The 23,646-nt window shown below is 43.5% G+C and overlaps 2 protein-coding genes and 1 pseudogene across 2 annotated transcripts; all 3 read right to left on the reverse strand.

The window, feature by feature from the left end:
• Positions 1-6,830: 6,830 nt before the first annotated feature.
• On the reverse strand, positions 6,831-8,697 carry LOC109704006 (annotated as a pseudogene).
• A 3,691-nt stretch (positions 8,698-12,388) lies between these two features.
• LOC109704004 (protein DETOXIFICATION 49-like) lies at positions 12,389-14,399 on the reverse strand. Its single transcript, XM_020224746.1, has one exon. It carries the CDS (start codon positions 14,093-14,095, stop codon positions 12,485-12,487), a length of 1,611 nt encoding a protein of 536 aa, XP_020080335.1. The 5' UTR covers positions 14,096-14,399; the 3' UTR covers positions 12,389-12,484.
• A 4,503-nt stretch (positions 14,400-18,902) lies between these two features.
• Positions 18,903-21,379, reverse strand: LOC109704005. The gene is made up of 5 exons (XM_020224747.1): positions 21,176-21,379; positions 20,317-21,079; positions 19,808-20,235; positions 19,449-19,710; positions 18,903-19,342 (listed from the first exon to the last, which is right to left on the reverse strand). The coding sequence occupies exons 1-5, from the start codon at positions 21,377-21,379 to the stop codon at positions 18,903-18,905; spliced, it is 2,097 nt and encodes a 698-aa protein (XP_020080336.1).
• Positions 21,380-23,646: the final 2,267 nt, after the last annotated feature.

Consider the following 23,646-nt stretch of genomic DNA (forward strand, 5'->3'; position numbering starts at 1 on the left):
TGCATTGTACATGTATTTATATAGTATTGGAGTGCTTTCTTTTATTCCTTCTTTTCTACTTTCCTTATTTCATGCTATAGAGAAAGTGAGAAAGAGAGAGAGGGAGGAGAAACGGGGATCCTTGGAGATGGACGATGACGCGCGTGCATAATTTTTTCCTTCGTGTCGTATTTGAGGTTCATATTAAAATATATTATTAAATTGATTGGGATTTTCGAGGCGCGATTTTTACAGTAGGTGATAGGGATTTACTGCATTATTTTTAAGAGTCAGATTTCTCAAAATTCTTGTTGTGGTTTGTCATCGATTTTCTCATTAGAGAGGGTGCTGTTGAAGAGGTCCGAGAGCGTCATTCTCTACCATTTTGGAGTCATTTTTTCTAGATGGGTTCTGTGTTGCTGAAAATATAGTACTATCTTCTATATCTTTCCCTGCATATATATATAATTGTTGCTTTGTCTGATAGAGTTGTATGGTAGTAGTAGGATGTGGATAAATATCTGGTATTTATCCGACTGTGCTTTTATGGTCGACTATTTGGGCAGTAGGTTGAGATAGTCTAGATTATCGGGTTGCTACTGTTGAGTTATATTTTATATACTCTGATGAGGCCAAAGGGCCATCAGACAGTAGAACTGTAGACAGTGAGATATATCTTGTTATTGTGACATGTTGGTTAGTTGACACTATGATCGTGCCGAGGACATCTAGACAGTTACTTGTGATATTTTTAGTCATCGGATTGAACTATACTCTACATAGCCACATTAAGCTTGATAGTAACATGTGTTATTTTACTCGGTAGGGGTCACTTTCTTCGAGTGTCACTCCGAAGGTTGGCCAACGATATAGTAAAGATAGTAGCTTACGTGTTGACTGCTCACCTGCGAAAGTGTGGTCTGGGCAATAGGCAGGAGTAGGCTTGACCGAACTATCAAGCCGACCGTTATATGATTGGGTATTTGAGCATTACATGGTTGCCTTATTTGATGCATGTATTAGCTATTTACATTTTTGTTTCCTTATCTATTTAGAGGCATGATACATTTAGTAGTTATTCTGTTCCGTAACTCATATTACCACTGTGTTCAGTTATTCTTCATTGTTGTCTCTAGTAGACCAAATGGGTAGGCCGTGGTTGTCATTAACTGTACCCATTGAAAACTATTGTTTAGTAGTTCTCACACTCTCTTGTGGTTTGCTATTCAGACCCCTCAGTGCCAGCTATTAATTGAGGTTAGGGGATCGTGCCGTAGATAAAGACTCCACGTGTTTGTGAGTGTTAGAGGTGGACCACCTATTGTTGTAGCTTTTAAGTATCGCACTACACATCGGGACTAATGTGGCCAGGGCTCTTTACTTGTATTTATGTTTTGGGAGTTGTGGGTTGTATGATTGCATATACAGTAATAGTTAGTTGATTTAGTCTTATATTCTACTCCGATACATGTTTAGCTATAGACTCCTAGAATTACTAGTTGTAGACTCCTAGGATTGTTTATTTACTACAGGTTCGATTTGGACACTTTGTGTGTGTAGGATAAGTCCTTGCACATCTATTTGCGTACCCGAGGACTTTCACTTTGAATCTAGGGCACGACAAATAAGGATGATATTAGGTTTATACTGCACTTCCTTTTTTTTTTTAGCACGCGAGCGCAGTAGCAGGCAGAGGCTCCTGGGGGGAGAGAGAGAGGAGGAGAGAGATCGTCCTTTACTCCCTTTGTTTCTTCTTCCTTATTCTTTTTAAGGAAACTATGGTATTTATATGTACATGTTACGTTTTTCCGGGAGTTACATAATTTATAAGGTTGGAGTCCGTTTCAGGTTACAAAGCCCACGGGTATTGGTAGAAAGCCCACGGGTTTTGGAATTTAAGACACGAAAAGCTTACACAGGAGAACGTAAGCTATCGGGTTGAAGTGGTATTGTCACGGTCCTTGGTTAAGACCACGAACCTGGGACACGGCTTTAAGAACGACTCACTGGTCGTCTGTACACGTGGGACTATATTCAGTTTTAATTGGAGTGGATGAAAAGTTCGACGATGTCACGGATTTATGTCTGTAGCCGTAGTTCCGGGCTTTGTATAGATCTAGGTGGGAGCGGTATATATGGGCTTACAGGAGTTTACTCCAGCCTTCAGTACAGTTGAGCTTTGTCACGAAAGCCCGCGGGTTTAGTGAAAGGTACGATTAGTGAAAAGCCAGTAGAATTTTCAGTGGTTAATGAATCTAAGTAAATCTTAGATCAAGAGTTCAGGTAAAAGTGTAATAGCGCGGTTTTACCAAGGTTGAGTCAAATCGTAAGATTTTTATACAACTCATTGTAGAGTGTGACGTTGGAACGGGTAAACGATTTCAGGTTATGTGATGTAGGAGGAGAAAAGTGTTACAAAACAGGAGCTTTGACTTTAGTGTATAGAGTGAGGTATAGCACCTTATTCATCTCTATCCTGAGAGAGTAGTGATAAAAGTCAAGGACACAGTATACAGCGAGAAATACTAACGAGGTCTGTATCCCTTACTGGATCAAGGTGTTAAAAAAAAATGGAGAGCACGGTCTTAAGCCTAGCTAGCGAGGAGTATTGACTTTAAGAGTTAGTTGAAATCACCTCACTTTAATTAGTGTACGTTCCCCAGTTTCTGCATAGAAGAGTCTCGACTCTGTACCTTATGTAGCATCTGCGGACGATTAGAGTTGCCGTTACGTAGGATATCCGGTGACCAGACTGATCGAGATTCTAGAGCTTCCTCGGTTATATAACACCTGATTCGAAAAGTGCTTAGGGTTTAGACGCATAGGAAACCTGTAACTCTGGAAATCTTTGTGTACTAGAGATTAAACTTTGAGGCTCAGAGTAGTAACATATAGTCATATCGAGAAGACAACTGGAACCCGCCAGTGATCTACTGCAATACATTAAAACTGGTAAAAGAAATAAAAGTTGTTTTATAACCCTGAGTTTCAGAAGGAAAATGGGTGGAGTGAGATTAAGTTCCCACTAGCCGTACGAGTAGGTATGTCGTAGAGTTTGCCTTGGTAGGATTACGAGTAGGACGTCGACAATAACATACCCTTGAGACGGTTGCCATTCACAACTATGATGGGAGGAGATTTTAATTTCTGTGTTCGAGAGTTGTATAGGAGATTATAAATATAGCAGGAGAGGCTGACAGGTATCCAGCACCCACTTTCCATCACGACTTATTTTACGCGTCTGAAGCAGTCAGATAGGTAATATTGGGCATGATATAGCACAGGTGGGATTATATCGCTATCAGGTTACTGTTTCAGGTAGTGTTGGTATAGGATAAAGGTATGATATTAACTTTCTAAAACTTCGAACGATCCTCCTTAAGCTACGAAACAAAAATGAACAACTATTCAGCTTGTAACTCGGTGTTTAGAAAGTTATAGGGAGAAATAGGGTTGGATGGTCAGCACAAGGAAATCCAGAAATATGTAGAATCATGAAAGTCCTACTTACCATATTTTTCTTAACACTCGGAGAAAGTTTTAGAAGAGGGCTTCGAGACTTAGGTGACCGTGTGTGTTAGCCAGAGATTTTACTTCTTGACGTCTCCGTAGTCATGGTGAAGGGACAGATGGGCGTGAGTTATAGACGATCTTAGGAGTTGTTGACGACCAGGAGTGAGACAAAGGTTGACTCACCCAACATTGTGGTACCTGCATTCAAAGCATCTTTGGGGTTCCCTATGTTGGAGATCGAGTTACGTGAAGTAGAGGAGCTCATCATCGTAAACGGAGTATTAGAAATATGAGTCCGAGAGATGGTTAAACATCGAGTTACGCAGACAGTGATACAATCGAAACGGCCCCACTATGTCCTAACAGTGTTGTATTAGGAAGTTGTCGAGGTTGGTGGCCACGACAGAGTTCAAATCGAGAATTACACATTTGTTTATGTAGTCTGAAAATACTAGCCACAACTAGAGCTTTAAGAGAGGTATGTCTATCATTCGGTGTCGAAATTTCGTTTTTAATATCGCCGCTCGAGGTTTAGTATGTATCCCATTTAAAAGAATATAAACAAATTAACGGCACGTTTCATATCCGTTAATAGGATGGTACGATGTAGTTGTGTGTAAGGTTCGATGACACACTACGTAATAACATTTAATATTTTAAAAAAGAACATTGATCCTCCCTTTTCTAGCCTAGTTAGTAGTTAGATCGGAAGTTGAGGAGTTTTGAGGAGATTGTTAGGATTGAGGTTTATATGAATTAAAGAAATACTTAATCAGCTTACTGCCCATACCTTTAGAAGGTTTTCGGAAAGTATTTTACTGTCATCAAAGGATGGTCAGGTTTTTTTTGAGGTATGGAGACACTGTCAGCAGCTAGACCCGGTTAGGGCTTATAATAGTTATAAAAGCCCAGATTGTACTGTAGTTAGTGATTTTAGTGCACGGGGTTTTTACGATGGAGGGCTTCGGTCTTGAACGTGAAGAAGTCGAAACGTTTATTAGAGGAAAAAAAAGTCTTAGATATTGTGTTCGGAATCCACAAGGAGTATGAGCCGTTTCTTATAAACGAGAACTACCAGTGAAACAAGTTCAAACACATTAGGTATGTGTCAGAGTTAATAGGTAGAAAAAAGAAATATTTATCGTGACAGCGATGGGTTCCACAGTACCAGAGTGTTTGGGAAATAAGTAGTTTAGGTTGTCGAGACGGAAATTGAGAAAGTTGATACAGCCACGGTAAGACATCCCACGGAAACTTTAACCACATCAAAAGTCCTAATGCAGTTAGTGTTTGAGATAGAGGGATAGGATGTTCTATAATCCATCGAGTCTCCTTTTATATAGGTTTTTGACAATCTGATATTCTTGCAGAAGCTTGGAGTCTCAACGGTATCCGTGGAGATGTTGATAACGATCTTTTTTGATGTGTAGGTACTGAATAGTATACGAAACGGGAGCTACATCTCTAGTAACACTGTTTGTCCCATGAAACCGTTGGGTCACATGCTTGAGGAGTATAGGATCGAGCGATTTTTACTGACGGGAGAGAGGTGTCAGATAGTAGCTTATTATTGCTCTTTCGATCAAGTAGGGGTTTTGATGTAGTTTCAAGGTGTTGAGAGAGTCCTGTTTATCCAGGCGCCCTTTTTAGATGATGGGTTCGATATGACCTGTTCTGTAGGTTGTGAGGAAATGTACGTTATATACGAGCTTATAGAATTGGAGAATACGTACACCAGTATTACGATAGAGATCAGGTACGTCATTACCTTCATGGGCTGATTATTTCATTATACCACGTAGTCATAGTTTATTTCATGCTCGAGTTCGTAATACTTAGTCTTACTATGGACACTGGTATCACAATCATCATCTACGTAGGAGGTGGACGCGACGTTTTTTAACAGGTGAGTCACGATCGCCGACAGAGAGATAGTTTACATCATGTCCCCGAGTTATACTTTTCCCTTTGCGCCCATCCCAGAGCAGTTGATAGCACCTCAGTTTTCTCATCTTCGGTAGCTACCCCGAACACTTCGAATAACCCCTGTACTGCTGGTAGTTACGGGGGAGATAGGTGTCACTTTTAAAGCAGGAAGGGCGACATGTGTCTAAACACCGACTACGCCCGGAGGTATCTATCGTGTGGTGAAGACAGGGATGGTGACGATGACAACAACAAACTTAGGTAATCCGAAGATAGCATGTTTCCTGGGTGTTGAGACTCTCGTTCCAGCACCTATGGAGCCGTCAAAAGAGTTTGGTCTATTGGATCATAACGGAAGACGTCCGGAGAAAGACAGAAACAGGGCGAGATTGAGGAGACGGATGAGGGAGTAATGTTGACGCGGAGTGAAACGTGCGTTTCGGTATAGTTAACTATGTAGATTCCGTACCTCCACGAGGTGAACATGGTTGATTATTTCGAAGCCGGCGTTAGGGAGAGCCTATCTAGTTGAGACACGGTGAGCAAATCCCGATACTTACCGTGTGTCACGTTCTCTGCTCACTTAGGGGAATCCATGAAGATATGATATGTCAACGCGACGGAGTTGGAAAAGTTCAGCCGGAGGTAGGAGAGAAAGTGTGATAAGTCCTTTATAGGAGATTTATCGCGTAGGGACCTTGAGATAGGTACAGTGGCTTGCACGTAGAAGTTCGGATGAACGGAATCGTGAGTAGGTGGTTGGTATCCGCAGTGGAAATTCCGTCACTTGATCTAGGGAGAATCCCTACTTGTTTAAGAGTTTGTTATAGAGGTATGAAGGTTTATCTGGAGATGATGGATACCTAGCCACGAGCATGGTGACTTGACCTTGCCCAGCTTGGAAGACTTCAAGCGATTAGAACAGGATTAAAACAGAACTACACGGAGAGTATAGGTAACCCTTCGATAACTACACAGGTGGCATCGGCAGCTGCGTTAGTATCATCAGAGGGAGCCCCACGTATCCTTGATAGTTATGTTATCAGAATCAGAGATAGCCTCCGCAGTCTCAGCAACCATGTCGTTAGACTCGTTAGCTATTTTCATAGCCGATAAGACCCCGGATGATATGTTGCGTGCAGAGGACACGGGTGTAAAGCGTGTAGAAAACGTAAATAACGAAAAAAGCAGCCCTCCGGAGTTTGACAGAGAAATACCGGGGAGAGTAGGGTTGATCGATGAGTGTGTCGAGAACGTGGAGTTATCCAGGTTGGATCGAACCGAAGAATCCGACACGTTTCCATCGAGCGTAGCTACCGGCGAGCGTACCAGCAGGTATACTACCACAGTTTTCACCAGCATGAGCTGTTCCGTAGCATTAGTGTACTTTTGTTTTACGTGTAGTTAGTGCGTTACTGTGTTACTTGTTTGTTGAACTGGGTCAGTTCGCTTACGATCTTCCTGTAGAGAAAAAAATACGTTATAATACAACAGACATCGGTTGTATTAGTAGGTTATTCTTTTCTGTGTAGATGAAGTCAGTGGGAAGTAAAAGAAGACTTCTCAAGTGTATTAAATCAAATAGTTGAAAACGATGTTTAGTGCAGAATTGAAAATCCCAAACGATTTTTCGGATCCCAAAGGATATAGGTGAACTGTATAAAGACCTGANGTTATACGGGTATCCAAAGTACAAACGAGATGGATGTTTGTTGTCCCAACCATTCTTGTTAGTCCCGATACCGATAAGGAAAAGGGGAATTTATAACAAAGTTTTTGTGTTGTTGATTCCTAGGTGTAGTGCTTTTTCCCTTATGCCGCCTATTGGTACTAATGTAGTGTAGGATTGACCCGCAATACAATCCATAAGTGTGACCAAACTATTGAGTCGGTCATTATACGATTGGGTTATTGAGAATTACATGGTTGCCATAGTTGATGCATGTTTCCTACACCCTCTGGTGGTTTTCCTTTCAAAGCCCTAAGCACCAACTATTGATCGAGGTAAGGGAATCCTGTCATCGATAACAACTTATATCCATGTTTGTGAGTATTAGAGGTGGACAACCTACTACTTTAGCTTTTCAATATAGCATTGTACATCAGGATTGGTGAGGTCAGCGGTCTTTACTTGTATTTATGTTTTGGGAGCTGTGGCTGCATGATTGCACGTACAGTGATACTTAGTTAATTTAGTTTTATATTATGCTCTGATATATGTTTAGTTGTGGACTCCTAGGAATTACTAGTTGTAGACTCTTAAGATTACTTATCTAGTATAAGGTTTATCTAGACACTTTGCGTGTGTGCGATGCGTCCTCACACATGCAGGCGAATTTGTTCGCGTGCCCGAGGACTTCCGCTGTACTAGGGCGACATAGTTATAGCAATTCCACGTAAAGCCCTCTAACCCAAGAAATTATAATGAAAGTCACTCTCAGCCAACGTCAAGTTTTCGGTCTCCAGGAACATTTTTGGGTGTCCAGAAGTTTATAACAGGACGATCAGCCTAAGGGTGTCGAATGCCTTGAAAGTCATGTACACAATTTTGGGTGTCTGTTGGGAATTTCAAGCGTCCGAATATTTACGGTGGACAGTAACCTGGGCTTTTAGATTGAGTTCTAAAATCATTTTCAATCGTTCAATTCTCTTCGGATACCTGTAGGACAATCCGACATCCAAAAGCACTTAAATTCCAAGCTATTCATCATTTCTAGGAGCTCGCAAACGCTTTCGGGCGTTCGAAAGTTCAAAAACTAAAGTTTTTGTAGAAGTTCGTTCCGGAATCCATTTTCATATTTGTTTCGCGCCAAAATGAAACCAATTCAACTAAAAACGCTCAAGAACCCTCTAAATAGTCTCAAATATTATTTCATACTAAGATCTTACTAATTTGCAAAAGTTCTGAACACTACAATTAAATTTTAAACCTAAATTTTTTTAGGTCAGTTTCTTACATTATAACAAACATTATAATATGTATTGTTTTAAAGGAAAAGCCTTACTTAATTCGTATTCTCTTTGGCCTGGTTAATTTGTAAAATAAATTTTCGGTTAGGAAATTGTTGTGAAAATTTTTAATGAACGGGTTTTAATATTTTTTGAAAAAAATTTCGTCCAATATTACAAGTGTATACCTATATGCGGGCAGTCCACGAAGCTTAAAAAAAAATAATAATAAATAAGTATCAGCTTAATTATCAGCAAAAGGAAGTTTCCTTGGGTGCTCGACTATTGTACGTCACATGTAGTAATTGTCACATGTAATAATTGTCACATGCCCACCACGTATCTCCTCAATATTATGAGAAATTATATATAGCATGTACTAACACTACAATAGAATTAGATTATAGGGACACATTTTTGGAACACTTATATATAAGTGTTCCATTTATGTCAAAACTTAAAAAATAAACTACTAATGTATAAATATAAAGTCTAATCCAATCAAAAATAAAATGTTACTCTATTCAACGCATCCCACCCAGCCCATTCGGCCCAATTACAAACAGAAAAGAAAAAGAAAAGAAAAATCGATTACCATTTTCCCTTCTCCCCTCACTCAATCGACTGAAATTCTAGACAAAGATCCCTTCCTCTTGTCCTCCTCCGCCACCGCAACCAACGAGGTAGAGTTCCGGTGGTTGTTAAATATTTAAATAAGTATTGGTAAATTAGCAGTACTTTTTTAGGTTATAGCGACTCTTTAATTGTCACTATATACCTAGCGACCCCACATATAGCAACATTCTTTAAAAGTGTCGGTAATTTAGCCAGCAGCATTTTTTTTGACCTGTACCGATATTTAAAAGTGTCGCTATAGACCGTTTTTGTTATAGTGTAAGATGCATGCATACAAATTAACCTTCATAATATAGGAACTGTTACTTTATCTGTATTTTTATCGACAGAACAGTTGCCACTGTAGATATAAGATTATGTTTAGTATTGTGTTGGACAACTCTAATTGCAGGATTTTGAACTTCATTTAATGTAGAAGTTGAAAAAAATAATTTTATCCAAAAAATAATTGACATATCCGCATTTAACGAAGGAAAAAAAACACTTCTTTGAAAATAATCTTATCATTCCAAATATAAAATAGCAAAATTTGCAATCACAGCTTTCATGTACTACACACTGCTTAAAGGAGTTGATGCTGATCAGATAACTACTACATGTCATATTTAATTGGTTATTAGCTAGGGAGCCTGAAACCTACATTTAAGAGTAAACTTTAATTTATCTTATTGTGGTTTAACATATATACTAGCGTGGGGACCCGCGCGATGCGGCCGGTAGAAATATTTTAGTAAAGATCTATAGACTATAGATTTAATAAACAAATAAAAATGTTAAAAAGAAACAGAAAAAATATTTAAAATATTATGAAAGATAATAAATAATGAAAGAAAAACAAAAGAAGCTCAAATTCACATTTAACTAATCATATAAAAATATTTATCTATCCTATCATCTTTCCTAACTCAAATTAGATTTATCTTAAAAGCCAATTATTATTACATTTGCCTCTGAACATCTAAATTGTCATGCCATCAGAGAATTAGTACGGAATATAAAGGAATACAAGAAAAAGTATGAAGGAATATATGATAGTCATACAAATAAATTTAAAAATAATAATAGTTAGTTTTTAACTACCGTTAAATTGTAAAAGCCCACTTTTCATATATCTATAAGCCAACAATTTATATACTATATTTAGTTTGTTGATACAAATGCTAATTTAATCAGGTTTTTTGATAATTTTACTCCATCAATTTTTGTGTAACTCAAATGACTTATTCATAAACAGTAATGTACAACAAAAAAAAAAAGAAATAATATTTTTAGAAGTTGTAGCCTCCATCCACGACTTAAATCAAAATAATAATCACTGCTCTCATAAATTTGTTAGAAAATTAATACACTAAAAAAAACACTTATTTGACAAAATGCTCAAAAGAACAACATAATTTGAATACGATGTCATTTGCATCTTAAAAAAAAAACAAATCTATTACTAATGGTAATAAGTTTATACAATAAGTTTATACCAAGTCAATTTCTATGACATATATTACCTCAATGACAAAAGCTAAGAGAAGCAGAAATTTAGATGAACCTTAAAAGTGAAAAAAAAAATAAACTAATTGGCAAACAAAATTCTGAAAAAGAGTACACAAATCAGTAAAAGGGCGACTAAGGAGGAAAATTATCTCCAACCTATCCTAAAAGATGTGTCATTTCCTATTCCATCTCTTTGGTAGAAGAAAATTTTTAAAGACATTTGCCTTTTCCCATTACATCAATTCGAATTCTATGCTCTTCTCTTAAATTCTTTAAAATTTAACTTGAAATTTTATTTCTTTTTTATCTAAATTTCTTTCAAACTCTCTCCTCTTTCTCCTCACCCCAGTCCCATCAGCGGTGGTGATGTGATTGAGATCGCGACAGAGATTGTGATCCCCGTCCCGCTCCCGACCTCTCATTGCGCACCCTCCTCATACCCATCCGCCCCTCCCCGCTCCCCTTCGTCGCCTCTCTCCTCTCCTTTCAACTAAATATAACGTAAAGTATCTAGTGATTTTGACATATAATAGCCAATGTAACATATGTTACACTAAATATAGAATTTCTCTAAAAGCAATACCAGAAAAATAATAACAAAACCATGACTGCCAGTATTAACCAATTAAATTACAAAACTTAATACGACAAGAGCAAGACTGCGATGGATTCCCTGAATCATTCACCTGAACTACTCGCACGAAGAACGCAGGCCGATTGGAGGGATTGCGGACCTCCTCGAGCAATCTCTTATGCATCAAAACATCCTCTGCCCTCTCAACATTCACATCCATTGCATACTTGCAGCATTAAAAGTTCAACTACCAGATCACAAACAGATTGCGAGCAAGTCAAAGGAAAAAAAATAACCCCCTCAAATACAACACCAAAACATCAAAAATCAAGTCCACCACTCTACATATGCACTGTTATCGGTTAATCTTCTGTTGTGGTTTTGGGAGATGAGGAGGGAGCGGTTTTGGAAGATGAGGGGTCTCGGGGGTTGGAAGATGAGGAAGATGAGGGGTCTTGGGGATTGGGAGATGAGAGGGGAGCAGTTTTGGGAGATGAGGAGGGAGCGGTTTTGGGAGAAGGAGGTAACGCCACGTCAGCAAGATATTGCGGATTCGTAGATTAGTATAGATTTTTGCCGTTGAAAAAATTATACTTAACTATTTTGTGATCTCTGTTTTGTTTCAAAAAAAAAATTTATATGTAATTTTTTTGAAGACTATAAAAGAGTATTTTGTTTAACAATGTATCCTTAAAATAAAATAAAAATAAAATTATATAATAGTTAAGTAACTTTTGGAACCACATAATGAAAAAATTGGAACATGCTAATATAAATCATATGGTAGTTAATTAAATATAATATTCTAAAATATAATATGACAAAAATAAACATGCAATATTAAACTGCATGAGCCGAATTGGAGTTTGTCCTTATTATTATTATTATTATTATTAAAATTAGGACCAACTGATCACCACCTCTTTTTGAGGAAAAATTTTAGAATGCAACAGATATATTGGTGACGTGGCGTAACAAATCAATCAAATATTTTCTTTTAGTAATATATGTCCCATCATGATTGTAAAAAAATATTTTTATTATACTTTTATTTGAAAAGAAGTAATGTGATTCGCTTATTATTGATAACGTGGTGCAAGTACGATAGTGTAGAATTCCTCCTTTTTGAAAGAGGCGGTGAAAAAGCACATGCACAACAGTTTTGTTTCCCCCGTTTCTTTTTGATGAATTCAAAAGAATAATTATAAAAATAAAAATCTTAAATAAATAGAGAAGAAGACAAATAAAATGGCGTCCAATAAAAACGCCAAAAAAAAATGACAATACAAAATCAAATAAAAAAAGAAAAGAAAAATTAAAAGTAAAAGAAAAAAGAAAAAAGAAAAAAGAGTATCACAAGTTAGTCCACCCCAATTAAATCAATCTAGCTTCAACAAGTACCCCCAGGTAAATCAATCTTCAACAATTAACGACAAGAACAACATCCACGTTGGTTTTCTCATCTCCCTCCTCCGTTGCCGATCTTACTGTTCTATCCTTGTCACACACGGCGCCGTTGCCGTCGCCGTCGCTGTCGCTGTTGATCATTTTGACGGCGCCACCATTGCCGCCGCCCGTCAGCCGCTGTGCCCGCTCAGCCTGCATTGTCCAGTCCGTCCTCCTGACGGCAGCCAGCATCATTGCCGCGCAGGCCGCCTGGGCCGCCAGCATCCCGAACCACATCCCCCGGAAGTCTAGCCCGCCCCAGAAGGCCAGCCCAATGGCCACCGGCATCCCGACCCCGTAGAACGCCCCCATGTTGACGTTCGCAGCTGCCCGCGGCCTCGCGCTTCCCCGCAGCACCCCGCACCCCGCCGTCTGCGGGCAGTTCCCCAGTTCCGCCATCCCCACCATCAGCAGCGCCGCTGTCGTCAGCTCCAAAATCGCGGCGTCCTCCGTGAACATCCTCCCCCATACTTTCCGCACCGCCAGCGTAAAGCCGAGTGCTGCGACGCCAATTGCGGCCCCGCAGGACAGCCCGACTTCGGCCGCCCGGCGCGCGCGCTCCGGGCGGTCGGCGCCGAGCTCGTTGCTGACGCGCGTCGACACACCGAAGCTAAGCGAGGAGGGAAATATGTACACCAGCGACGTGGTCTGGATCAGTATCCCCATCGACGCCACCGCGGACTTGGGGTCGAGGAGGAGGCCGCAGAGGAGGATCATGATCTCGTACCACCACCACTCCAGGCACACCGAAATGCAGCTCGGGATTGCCAAATTGAGCAGCGATCTCCACTCTCCGAATCTCTCTGCCGCTTTGGTTTCGTCGTCGCCGCTGCCGTCGTCGTCGGTGCGGCGGAAGATGCCGGAGAAGTATACGTAGAGGAGGAGGAAGATTAGAAGGTTGGAGTTGGCGACGACGGAGGCAACGGCGACGCCGCGGATGCCGAGGCCGAGGACGCTGACGAGGAGGTAGTTGACGGGGAGGTGGAGGAGGAGCGCGGCGGCGGCGGCGGCGGTGAGGGGGAGGGTGATGGACTGCGTGCGGAGATATATGCGGAGGGGGTGGAGGAAGGACTGGAGAAGGAGGTCGGGGAGGGAGGCGAGGATGTAGGAATGCGCGGCGGCGGTGATGTCGGGGTCCTGGCGGAAGAGGAGGAGGGTGCGGTGCATGGCGAGCCACAGGGCGGCGATGGGGACGGAGGCGAGGAGGAGCAGGAGGACGGTGCGGCGGAGGGCGCTGCGGAGGAGGGCGTGGCGGCGGGCGCCGAAAGCCTGGCCGCAGACGGGCTCCATGCCCATGGCGAGGCCGGAGAGGACGGAGTAGCCGGTGATGTTGGCGAAGCCGATGGCGAGGGCGCCGCCCGCGAGAGGGAGGCGGCCGAGCCGGCCGAGGAAGAGCATGGACACCATGGAGCGGAGGTAGAGCAGGAGGCCCGTCGCCGCCATCGGGAACGCCAGACGCAGGATCGACCGGGCCTCCGCCAAGGCAGCCGCCGCCGGCTCATCTGCCCCGCCTGAGAATTTCTTGATCAGCGGAGTGGTGAGGAGGCTCTTCTGCTGGTGGTTGCATTCTTCAGTGTTGCACATGGCCGCGCGCGCGCGTTGAGTTCTTTAGAGAGGGAGAGAGAGAGAGAGAGAGAGAGAGAGAGAGAGAGAGAGGAGACTTTTTGGAGTGTTAATAGCTAGAAATGAGCTAGTGTTCGACCGTACATGTACATACTCATGTACATACTGTAGCTAGTTAATGAGAAGTTGAGGGGGTCGTGGGAGAGATGGGAGACGGGTGCATATATATATATATCTAGGAGAAGGGATTGAGAGAGCTGACATGCATTCTTTTCAAGAATTAAACTTTATTGGATAGGAGCTTGGCCATGTCCATACTAGCTAGTGTGGTCCCAAGAGGCCATGATATATAGCATTGGCCAGAGCTTACGTATCTTTCAGAATCTCTCCCCTGGCATGGAAGCAGTAACACTGCTAACCGATATTATATGATATAAGTTAGTACGTTAGTTCAGTTCCAATCGGTCATGCTTCTTCGTATACCAGCAAACTTATCCCAACTATACCGTAGTTCTTTAATTCGGATTCAAAAAAAATGCAGTGCGGATATAACTCGAATAAAATTCATATTTTAATTTTTTAAATTTGTTGAAAAATATGATTTAAAAAATAGATTCGTTAATTATTCGAATACGCGATTTATACGAATATTATACGTTCACCAATTAACAATTTAGAATAAAAAATTCGGCTATTAAACTAAGCTTTTCTCTCTATATCACTTTATACTACTAGCATATATATAGTTGTAAATTCTTAAAAATATAAAAAAAGAGAGCTACAAAATAAAGTAGATTTAGTAATAAAAGCAATAGCAAATTTTATTGGCGTCTCCATCTTCATCTTTTTCATGATCCACATATTTTGGAAGGTCATGAAATTTTTCAATAATTCGCGAATAATTCGGTAATAATTCGGTCATAATTCGGAAAGAAATTTTATCCAAAAAATTGGTGCGCTTTTGGCCGAATACTTCGACATAGGCAAATTATTCGCGAATAATAAATCTAACGCAAAAATTTACGTATTATTCCAATTTTTTGGGAATAAATCATATACGACTGTTTTATTCAGATTTTCAATAATTCTCAAATTAACTAACTATGATCCATACAGTATAAGTTCAGTAAATAAATAAATAAATAATATTAAAAAATAATTTGAACAAGTAGATATACGTAAACTAAACAGAAATAATAAACAAAAGATATATTGTAGAATCTAGAGTTTTGTTTATAATTTCGTAATGATGGGATCCTATTATGCAAATGGATAATTTTAATAAAATAAAATCACGGCTTTTGAGGTCTGACAGTGCTATAAATCATAAGATAAACTTCCGTGCAATTTTTTTTCAATAAAATGATATTTTAATGATAAAAATGGTTTAGAGAGAAACCGATAATATGACATTTTATTCAAAAAGAATGATATTTTATATGTCAAATCACGATATTTCACAGTAAGAGAAACTCATGTGAAAATACACATGTGGATAAGTTCTGAATAAGAAACTGTGAACTAGAAGGGTGAATGAAAAGTGTGAATTCTTCAAAACAAAGAACTTTTACGTAAAGAGAACTGAGAGAGGACTATAAGGGACAAGGTGTTGTAGTGTGGGAGTTTTTATGCAATTATTGCAACACATGGAAAAATAAGTTAAGGTTTGTTTTTTCTTTTCTTCTCCTCTTCTCTCTCCCCTCACACTCCTACAGCCGCCACCACCACCTTCCCCATGCTTCACCGACACCGCTGCACTCCGATCGGCCACGCCTAGCCAGTGAGCCGCTGATTGAAGATCTCTATCTCTCTCTCTCTCTCTCTCTCTCTCTCTCTCTCTCTCTCTCTCGGCCTCTAGTTGCACCGCCGTCGACCTCCTCCAACTCCGGCGACACCCCTCCAACCAGCTAGGCCCCGGCTGAGTCTCTCTTTCTCTACCTCCACTTGTGCCTCTGTCGACCTTCTCCAACTCCGGCTACACCCCTCTAGCCGGCTAGGCCCCAGCTGAGTCTCTCTCTGTCTCTCTCTTTCTCTCTCTGTCTGTCTGTCTCTCTCTCTCTCTCTCTCTCTCTCTCTCTCTCTCTTTCGCTCTTTTTTCTTTCTCTCTCTTGTGCGCACGATGGCTGTAAAGTGCAATTGTCACTACTGCTGCCGCCGTAGCCGATGATGCTTCCTTACTTTAGCCACCCCTCTAGTCCGGCCGGCTACTCCCTCGGATGCTACTGCTCTTTTGACTTCTTCGAGGCAACAAGTTGGCCCTTCGACTAGCTGCACCTCTAGCAAGCACAACACTATTTGGTACCTATGTTGCCTGTTGTCACGGACTTAGCGTTTTTGTTCGCAAAGCCCGTGCGACGCCCACCTTTCTTCGCAGAGATGGACAAGCCTTTGTCCCTATTGCTAGCCCGGACCTTCGCGTCCTACGACTACGTATACAAAGGGAAGAAACGAGAGAGAGAGAGGCAGAGGTTCACTCAAAAAGCTAAGTATACTCCACTACTGAGAAAAAGAGATTACAACATACATACACACTCCCTCTTGTGTGGTTTGGGATTAGCCAAACCCCATTATTTATAGGCCTATGGATACAATGAACCTAGCCACATAACTCACCCACCAGCCTACTCATAATGAGCCCTCATAATAGCCAAAAGCCCAAGAGTCACACCATAACTCATGGCAGTTTTGTAACCCTTGAGTTTCATACAGCGGGTTGGGTTTGGCTCTCCTTAACAACCCGATTCAATCCGTTTTCACTAGCAGAGTTGGGCCAGGGACCGGGCTGCCATAGAATTTTTCTAAGTCCCTGACACCCTCCTCCACCTAATGCGCAGGCGACCTGGTCTAGAACTCGTCGATGAGCGCTTGGTACTGCCAAAGTGTATCCGCTTTCTCCCAACTGGCCTCGCCGTAAGGGAGATTCTTCCACTTCACCAAGTACTTAGGATTCGGCGGAACTCCACGTCGCCGAATGAGTCGAGTGTCCAGGATGGACTTTGCTTGTTTGTTGAACGAAGTCATCATGGTCGCAGGTGCTCGCTGCGACACACCGCGGTTCGGATCCTCCGTGTTTTCGTGGTACAGCTTCAACCTGCTGACATAAAAGATAGGTGAATCTTGAGGTTCGCGGGCAGCTGCAACTTGTAGGCCGCCCCCTTGCCCACAGGCTTGACGATGATAAATAGGCCTTCGTACTTGCACAGCAGTCCCTTGTGCACCTTTCGCGGTTGCCCTCGGTTTCATCAGCCCACTTCTTCTCCGCCGCACTGCTTTCTCTAAGTTCGCCCTTGCAATTTCACTTTTTTCCTACAACTTAGTGGTAAACTGAAGAGCAACTGGGCTGCGGAACTGCTCTCCCGCAGCAGTCGTATGAGGGGCAAGTGGTTGCCGCTCGATCGCCAACTCGAAGGGGCTGCAGCCTATAGATTCGCTGCGCCGCAAGTTGTAGGAAAACTGGGCGACATTAAGGTGATGCATCCAATCCTTCTAGTTGGCACTCACATAGTGCCGCAAGTACTCTTCCAACAGAGCGTTCACCCGCTCAATTTACCCATCCGTCTGTAGATGAAAATTGGTGGAGAAAAGCAACTCCGACCCCAAGATTTTGAACACCTCGGTCCAAAACATGCTAGTGAACCTGGGGTCGCGGTCGCTCACGATGCTCGCAGGGATCCCCCAAAGCTTGACGATGTGGCTGACGAAGAGGCGTGCCGCTTCTTCAGCCGTGCAATCGGTCGGCACAGCAATGAAGGTTCCGTACTTGAAAAAACGATCAACCACCACCTGAATGGACCCAAGCGCCCCTACCTTTGGCAAGGCAGAGATGAAGTCCATAGAGAGGCTCTCCCACGGATGGCTAGGCACAGATAAAGGCTCGAGGAGTCCACCAGGTCGCTGGTGCTCAACTTTGTCTTGTTTGACATACTAAGCAAGTTCGCGCGTAGGCCTCAACATCTTAGTGCATACGCGGCCAAAAGTAAGCGGCCTCGAGCAACGCCAAGGTCCGCTTCTGACCTGGGTGGCCCGCCCACTTGGAGTCATGGCACCCCTTGATGAGCTCGCGACGAAGGTTGCCCCACTTGGGCACGTACACTCGTCTCCCCTTGGTGAGGAGCAGCCCGTCACTAAGCCAAAACCTTCGCGTTTTGACCTTCTTGACAAGCTGCACGAGATTTTGAGCGATAGGGTCGTCGTTGGTTCCTGAACGAAGTCGATCGCGGAGCGTCTCGTGAAGCCGCCACACGGCTATAAGTTCAGCCTTGCGGCTGAGAGCATCAGCCACGCGGTTTTCCTTCCCAGGCTTGTATTGCATCTCCATGTCGAACTCCACCAAAAAGTCCAGCCACCTTGCCTGCTTAGGCGACAGCTTCTTTTGTGATTGGGAGTAGCTCGTGGCAACATTGTCGGCGCGCACCACAAACTTGCTCCTAAGCAAATAGTGCTGCCAGGTTCGCAAATAATGCACCACAGCTGTCATTTCCTTCTCCTGGACGATGTAATGCCGCTCGATGTCGTTGAGCTTGTGGCTCTCGAAGGCGATGGGGTGTCCATCCTGCACAAGGACACCGCCAATGGCAAAGTCAGAGGCATTAGTATGTAACTCAAAGGTGCGACTACAGTTGGGTAGTCGCAGCACTGGATCCTCCGTCACCGCTCGCTTTAGGTCCTTGAATGCCTCGACACATTGAGGTGTCCAAACCCACGAGTGGTTTTTCTTTAGCAGATCCGTCAACGGGGCTGCTCTCGCAGAGTAGCCCGCAATGAAGCGGCGGTAGTAGTTGACGAGCCCAAGAAAAGACCGCAACTCGGAGATCATCGTTGGGATCTCCTATTCGCAGATGGCTCGCACTTTTTGTTGGTCCATGCAAATCAAGCCCTGGCCTATCCAGTGGCCAAGGAAGTGCACCTCTTCCTTCGCGAATATGCACTTCTCCTTCTTGACGAACAGCTGGTTCTCCCGCAGCACTTGGAAACCAGTTCGCAAGTGCTCGATGTGCTCCTGCAAGGTGTTGCTGTATACCACGATGTCGTCGAGGTACACCACCATAAAGCGATCGAGATAGGGATGGAACAGCTTGTTCATAAGTGTGCAGAAGGTTGCTGGTGCATTCGTTAACCCGAACGGCATGACAAGGAACTCATAGGCCCCGTACCTCGTCATGCACGTGGTCTTTTCCTCGTCTCCTTCCGCAATCCGCACTTGATAGTACCCAGAGCAAAGGTCGAGTTTGGTGAAGGTCTTCGCTCCGCCCAATTGGTCGAAGAGATCTGCAATCAAAGGAATAGGGTACTTGTTTTTTATCATTACCTTGTTCGGTGCTCTATAATCGATACAAAGCCGCAGGCTTCCGTCGCTCTTCCGCTAGAAAAAAACTGGTGCTCTGTAAGGTGCTTTCGACGGCCGAATGAAGTCTGCATCGTGAAGCTCCTTCGAGCTCTGGCAGGGCCATTCTATATCGCGCTTTCGCTGGCGGTTTGGCTCCTGGCTCGAGCTCGATGGCGTGATCCACCTCCCGCCTAGGTGGAAGTTGCTTAGGCAGCTCCTTCGGCATAACATCCTGAAAATCTACCAAGACCACCTTAATCTCTGCAGGAAGGCCCTCCTCCCCGAGGCCCTTGTCGCTCACCGCGGATGGCTGCAAGGTAAGTCATCTCGCCATGGTTCACACCCCTTCGCAACTATAATGCAAAGAGCGTCTGGGTGCTTACCGTTTTCTCCTAGCTAGCTAGGACCATGCAGGGGGCCTCCTCATCCATGATGCTTAAGGCCCCAAGGTGTGGCATCGGAACCGCATTCGATGAAGCCAAGAAGTCCATACCTAGTATGACTTGGAAGTCGTCGATGGGTGCGGCGGTGAAGTTTGCGGTGCCTATCCAAGGTCCCACCGCAATGGCTACGCCCTTGGTCACACCCGCAACAGCTTGTGCCTCAGAGTTGACGGCCTTGATCCTGCTAGCATTCTTCTCACGGGGAAGGCCTATCCGTTTGGCCTCCACCAAGGCAACAAAGTTGTGAGTGGCGCCCGTGTCCACCAATGCTCGTGTGGCCCTACCGTTAAAGGTCACATCGATGTATGGAAGCTCCTTGTTGAGGGGCTTGCTACTGCTTGCTAGCCCCTGAACCGCGTTGACAAGCCTGAGCGTGCCCCTCTTTGTCGGTTCTGCATTGCCCTCACCCTGTTCGGTTTGGACTGCATTCACCTGCTTCTTCTTTGGGCAGTCCCTCGTCTAATGGTTCTTACCGTAGACGTAGCACATTAATTTCTTTTGCGGCGGCACAGGACCCCTCTCACGGCCCTTGCGGTCCTTCTGGTCGCGACGGTCTCCTCCACCTTTAGCCTTGCTCGCTTTGGGCGCCTTGCTGCGAGTTGAATCCGCCCGCTCGTACTCGGGCAGTTTTTTCTCCAAGGCAATTGCAGAGGCCACGTCCTTGACATCGCGCCCCACAAGCTCCTTGTTCGCCCAAGGTTGGAGCCCGTCGAGGAAGAAGAATAAGCGATCTTCTTCAGCCATGCTGGTGATGGACATCATCAACTTGGAGTATTCCTTGACATACTCTTTGAGTGTCCCGGTGTGTTTGAGCCGTCGTAGTTTCTTCCTCGCAAGATACTCGACATGCTCGGGGTAGAACTGCGCCTTGAGCTCGCGCACAAAGTCCTCCCACGTCTTCAGGTTGCATTGGCCCTTCTCGGCCTCTACAAAACGCCGACGCCACCACAGCATCGCGTCGTCAGCAAGGTACATTGATGCAGCCTGGACTTTCTCCGCCTTGTCGTTCAGCCGCAACGCCTTGAAGTAATGCTCCATGTGCCAAAGAAAATTGTCGATCTCCTTCTCGTCGTGGGTACCCCTGAAATTTTGAGGCTCAGGGACACATACCTTCGAAGCGGACTCTCTTTGGGGTTCATGCCCACGTGCCACCGCTTTTTCAAGGATCGTCACTCTGGTCTTGAGGTCCTCAGCCTCATCAACTTGAGCAACGAGCTCCTCGATCAGGTTCTTTCGCTATTCATCAAGACGAGTCATGTTGCCCTGGAGCTTTTCGAGTTTGTTTCGAAAGGTCGCCATGGCAGTAGCGACGCTTTACTCTATGCTGCGGACATCTTCAATAAAATAGTTAAAGGAATCAGCCATTTCGGTGTACCTATCACCCATTTTTGATATTATGTCCTCCAGCAGCGTAAAGCGGTCCTCCAAGGAAGCAGATTCTCTCGTGATTCGCATGTCTCTGCTCTTACTCCACTTGGAGGGCTGCTTTGGAGGGTCACCCCCAACGTCGACAACTCCCGCATCGGATGACGACATGGTTCCTTGCTCGAACCGACTCTGATACCAACTGTCACGGACTTAGCGATTTTGTTCGCAAAGCCTATGCGGTGCCCACCTTTCTTCGTAGAGATGGACAAGCCTTTGTCCCTATTGCTAGCCCGGACCTTCGCGTCCTACGACTGAGTATGCAACGGGAAGAAACGGGAGAGAGAGACAAAGGTTCACTCAAAACGCTAAGTACTCTACTACTTAGAAAAAAAGATTACATCATACATACACACTCCCTTTTGTGTGTTTTGGCCTTAGCCAAACCCCACTATTTATAGGCCTATGGATACAATGAACCTAGCCACATAACTCACCCACTAGCCAGCTCATAATGAGCCCTCATAATAGCCAAAAGCCCAAGAGTCACACCATAACTCATGACAGTTTTGCAACCCTTGAGTTTCCCACAGCGGGTTGGGTTTGGGTCACCTTGATAACCCGATTTAACCCGTTTTCGCTAGTAGAGTTGCGTTAGGGACCGGGCTGCCATAGAATTTTTCTAAGTCCCTGACACCGTGCTCCCTTGAGTTACGATCAAATAAGCATTCCCCGATTCAATGTTTTCATTGCTGCCAATTGGGTGCTTGACCAAAGGCCTTTGTGGTTGGGGATGCTTTTTTCGATAAATCCTGCAGTCGACAACCATCGTTCTTGAGAGCATAACGAACTTTAGGGCATTCCTGATGCTGTGTTCACCCCATTGGAGTAGTCTAGACAACTTGTGGCTATGCACAATCGTAGTGCACCAATCTTTTTCTGTACTTTCATTTTGTTGCTGTTTGATCAATGTTGAGGGCTCGATGATGGTCTATTTCAACCAGAGGCATGTTGGTGACCTCCTTACTCCGTTGGTTTGCTTTCATATCGCAAAAGTTCGGTAAAATCAAGACCCATTTTCATTATGTGATTATAGTGGGAATGGGAAGTTCCAATGCTTTTCATATCATGGAAATTGTTGGGCAGCTTTAGTTATCTTGGTTTGATGTTCGAGCTAGTTGTCCTCAGCCCGGGGGCTTTAGATGTGTCAAAGCATCGTAAAGAAGTAGATCATGTTTGCATTTTGATTTCTAACTTCGAAGATTTTCGTAGTTGATGTCCACTTCGGTGTCCAAGCCTCGTTGGCTTGTCTAACCTCTTTGGTTGACCCTTTGGTGCTATTCTGCACATTGTTGGTTGGTTTCGGAGCAAAAAAGGCATCCCGAAACCTAACTCGGCCTAGTTCGGAACTGCAAATTCCATTATTATGCATTTTTTTGTGCAACTATCTCGACACCCAAAGAAGTGAGTTTTGGGACAACGAATGAGATATTGAGATGCATGATCTGGTTCGGAACCCTTTGTAGGCCGAAATAGCTCTTTCAGTAAGTTACATGAATATTGATGGGTTTGAAAATCGATAGTTGGAACTGATATTCCAATTTTGTGGTTAGTATAGTTGGTGACTTCATGTCATAGTCACATGGCAGTGTGGTATTGGGATTGCCTTTGAGGCGGAACATGGGTTGTATGTGCATTTCAACATCGAAATGGTGTTACCAAAATTGAGCCTTTTTGGTCAAATGTTGGGTTAGGAGTGCGCAATCATACTTGTTGCTGATTTGAGCTCCATTGTAGTTGCATTCCTAGTGAAAATGACCCTCGAGAGTGATCATATAGTCATATATTGTCCTATTGCTGAAAACGGCAACTTCAAACTTATAAAGGTGAAAATCTGCCTTTTCAGCACATTAGTAGTGCATTTAAACTTAAGAACTCGTGGGATGTGTTCCAGAGGGTCCTCGCTATTTGAAACTAGATACATGATATGTTTTAAACTCCTGCTAGTTCTAGGACAAAATTGGCATACGTTGGAACTGGGCGTGCAGCTGTCCTAATACATAAATTGGTGTACCTTGGGATAAAAATGGTCTAAGGAGACCAGTGATATGGCTCGGGATACTCCATGGGTTGAATGGATGTCTTGGTGAGTTAGGTGACGGTTCGGGCATGATTCGAAAATTGATTAAAGAAATCGATATTTCGATCGCAATAGTTCATATTGTTGGCAACATAGTGTTGCGGGTTTTTATCGTCTTAATGTTTAGGAGCAGTTTGGACTCTTGTAGAGTCGATGCATAGGTTGGTCTAGTTTCAAAAATCGTTTGGTGTGACCAATGTTCCGAATATGTTGTAGTGCACTTCGGTGCGGCTTGAGTGTACCAGTTGGTGTTGCAGACATATAGTGGCTTATATTAACACTTAGTGATTATGTCTAG

The sequence above is a fragment of the Ananas comosus genome, unplaced genomic scaffold (genome assembly GCF_001540865.1).
Source record: "Ananas comosus cultivar F153 unplaced genomic scaffold, ASM154086v1, whole genome shotgun sequence".
In the NCBI taxonomy this organism is placed as follows: Eukaryota; Viridiplantae; Streptophyta; class Magnoliopsida; order Poales; family Bromeliaceae; genus Ananas; species Ananas comosus.

Coding starts and splice junctions, on each gene's coding strand:
- LOC109704004 (XM_020224746.1), bottom strand. CDS start 14,095: ATGTGCAACACTGAAGAATGCAACCACCAGCAGAAGAGCCTCCTCACC.
- LOC109704005 (XM_020224747.1), bottom strand. CDS start 21,379: ATGTCGTCATCCGATGCGGGAGTTGTCGACGTTGGGGGTGACCCTCCA. Junction 19,711..19,807: donor ATGAGGAGGCCCCCTGCATG/GTCCTAGCTAGC, acceptor CTTACCTTGCAG/CCATCCGCGGTGAGCGACAA. Junction 19,343..19,448: donor AAGCACCTTACAGAGCACCA/GTTTTTTTCTAG, acceptor CTTTGATTGCAG/ATCTCTTCGACCAATTGGGC.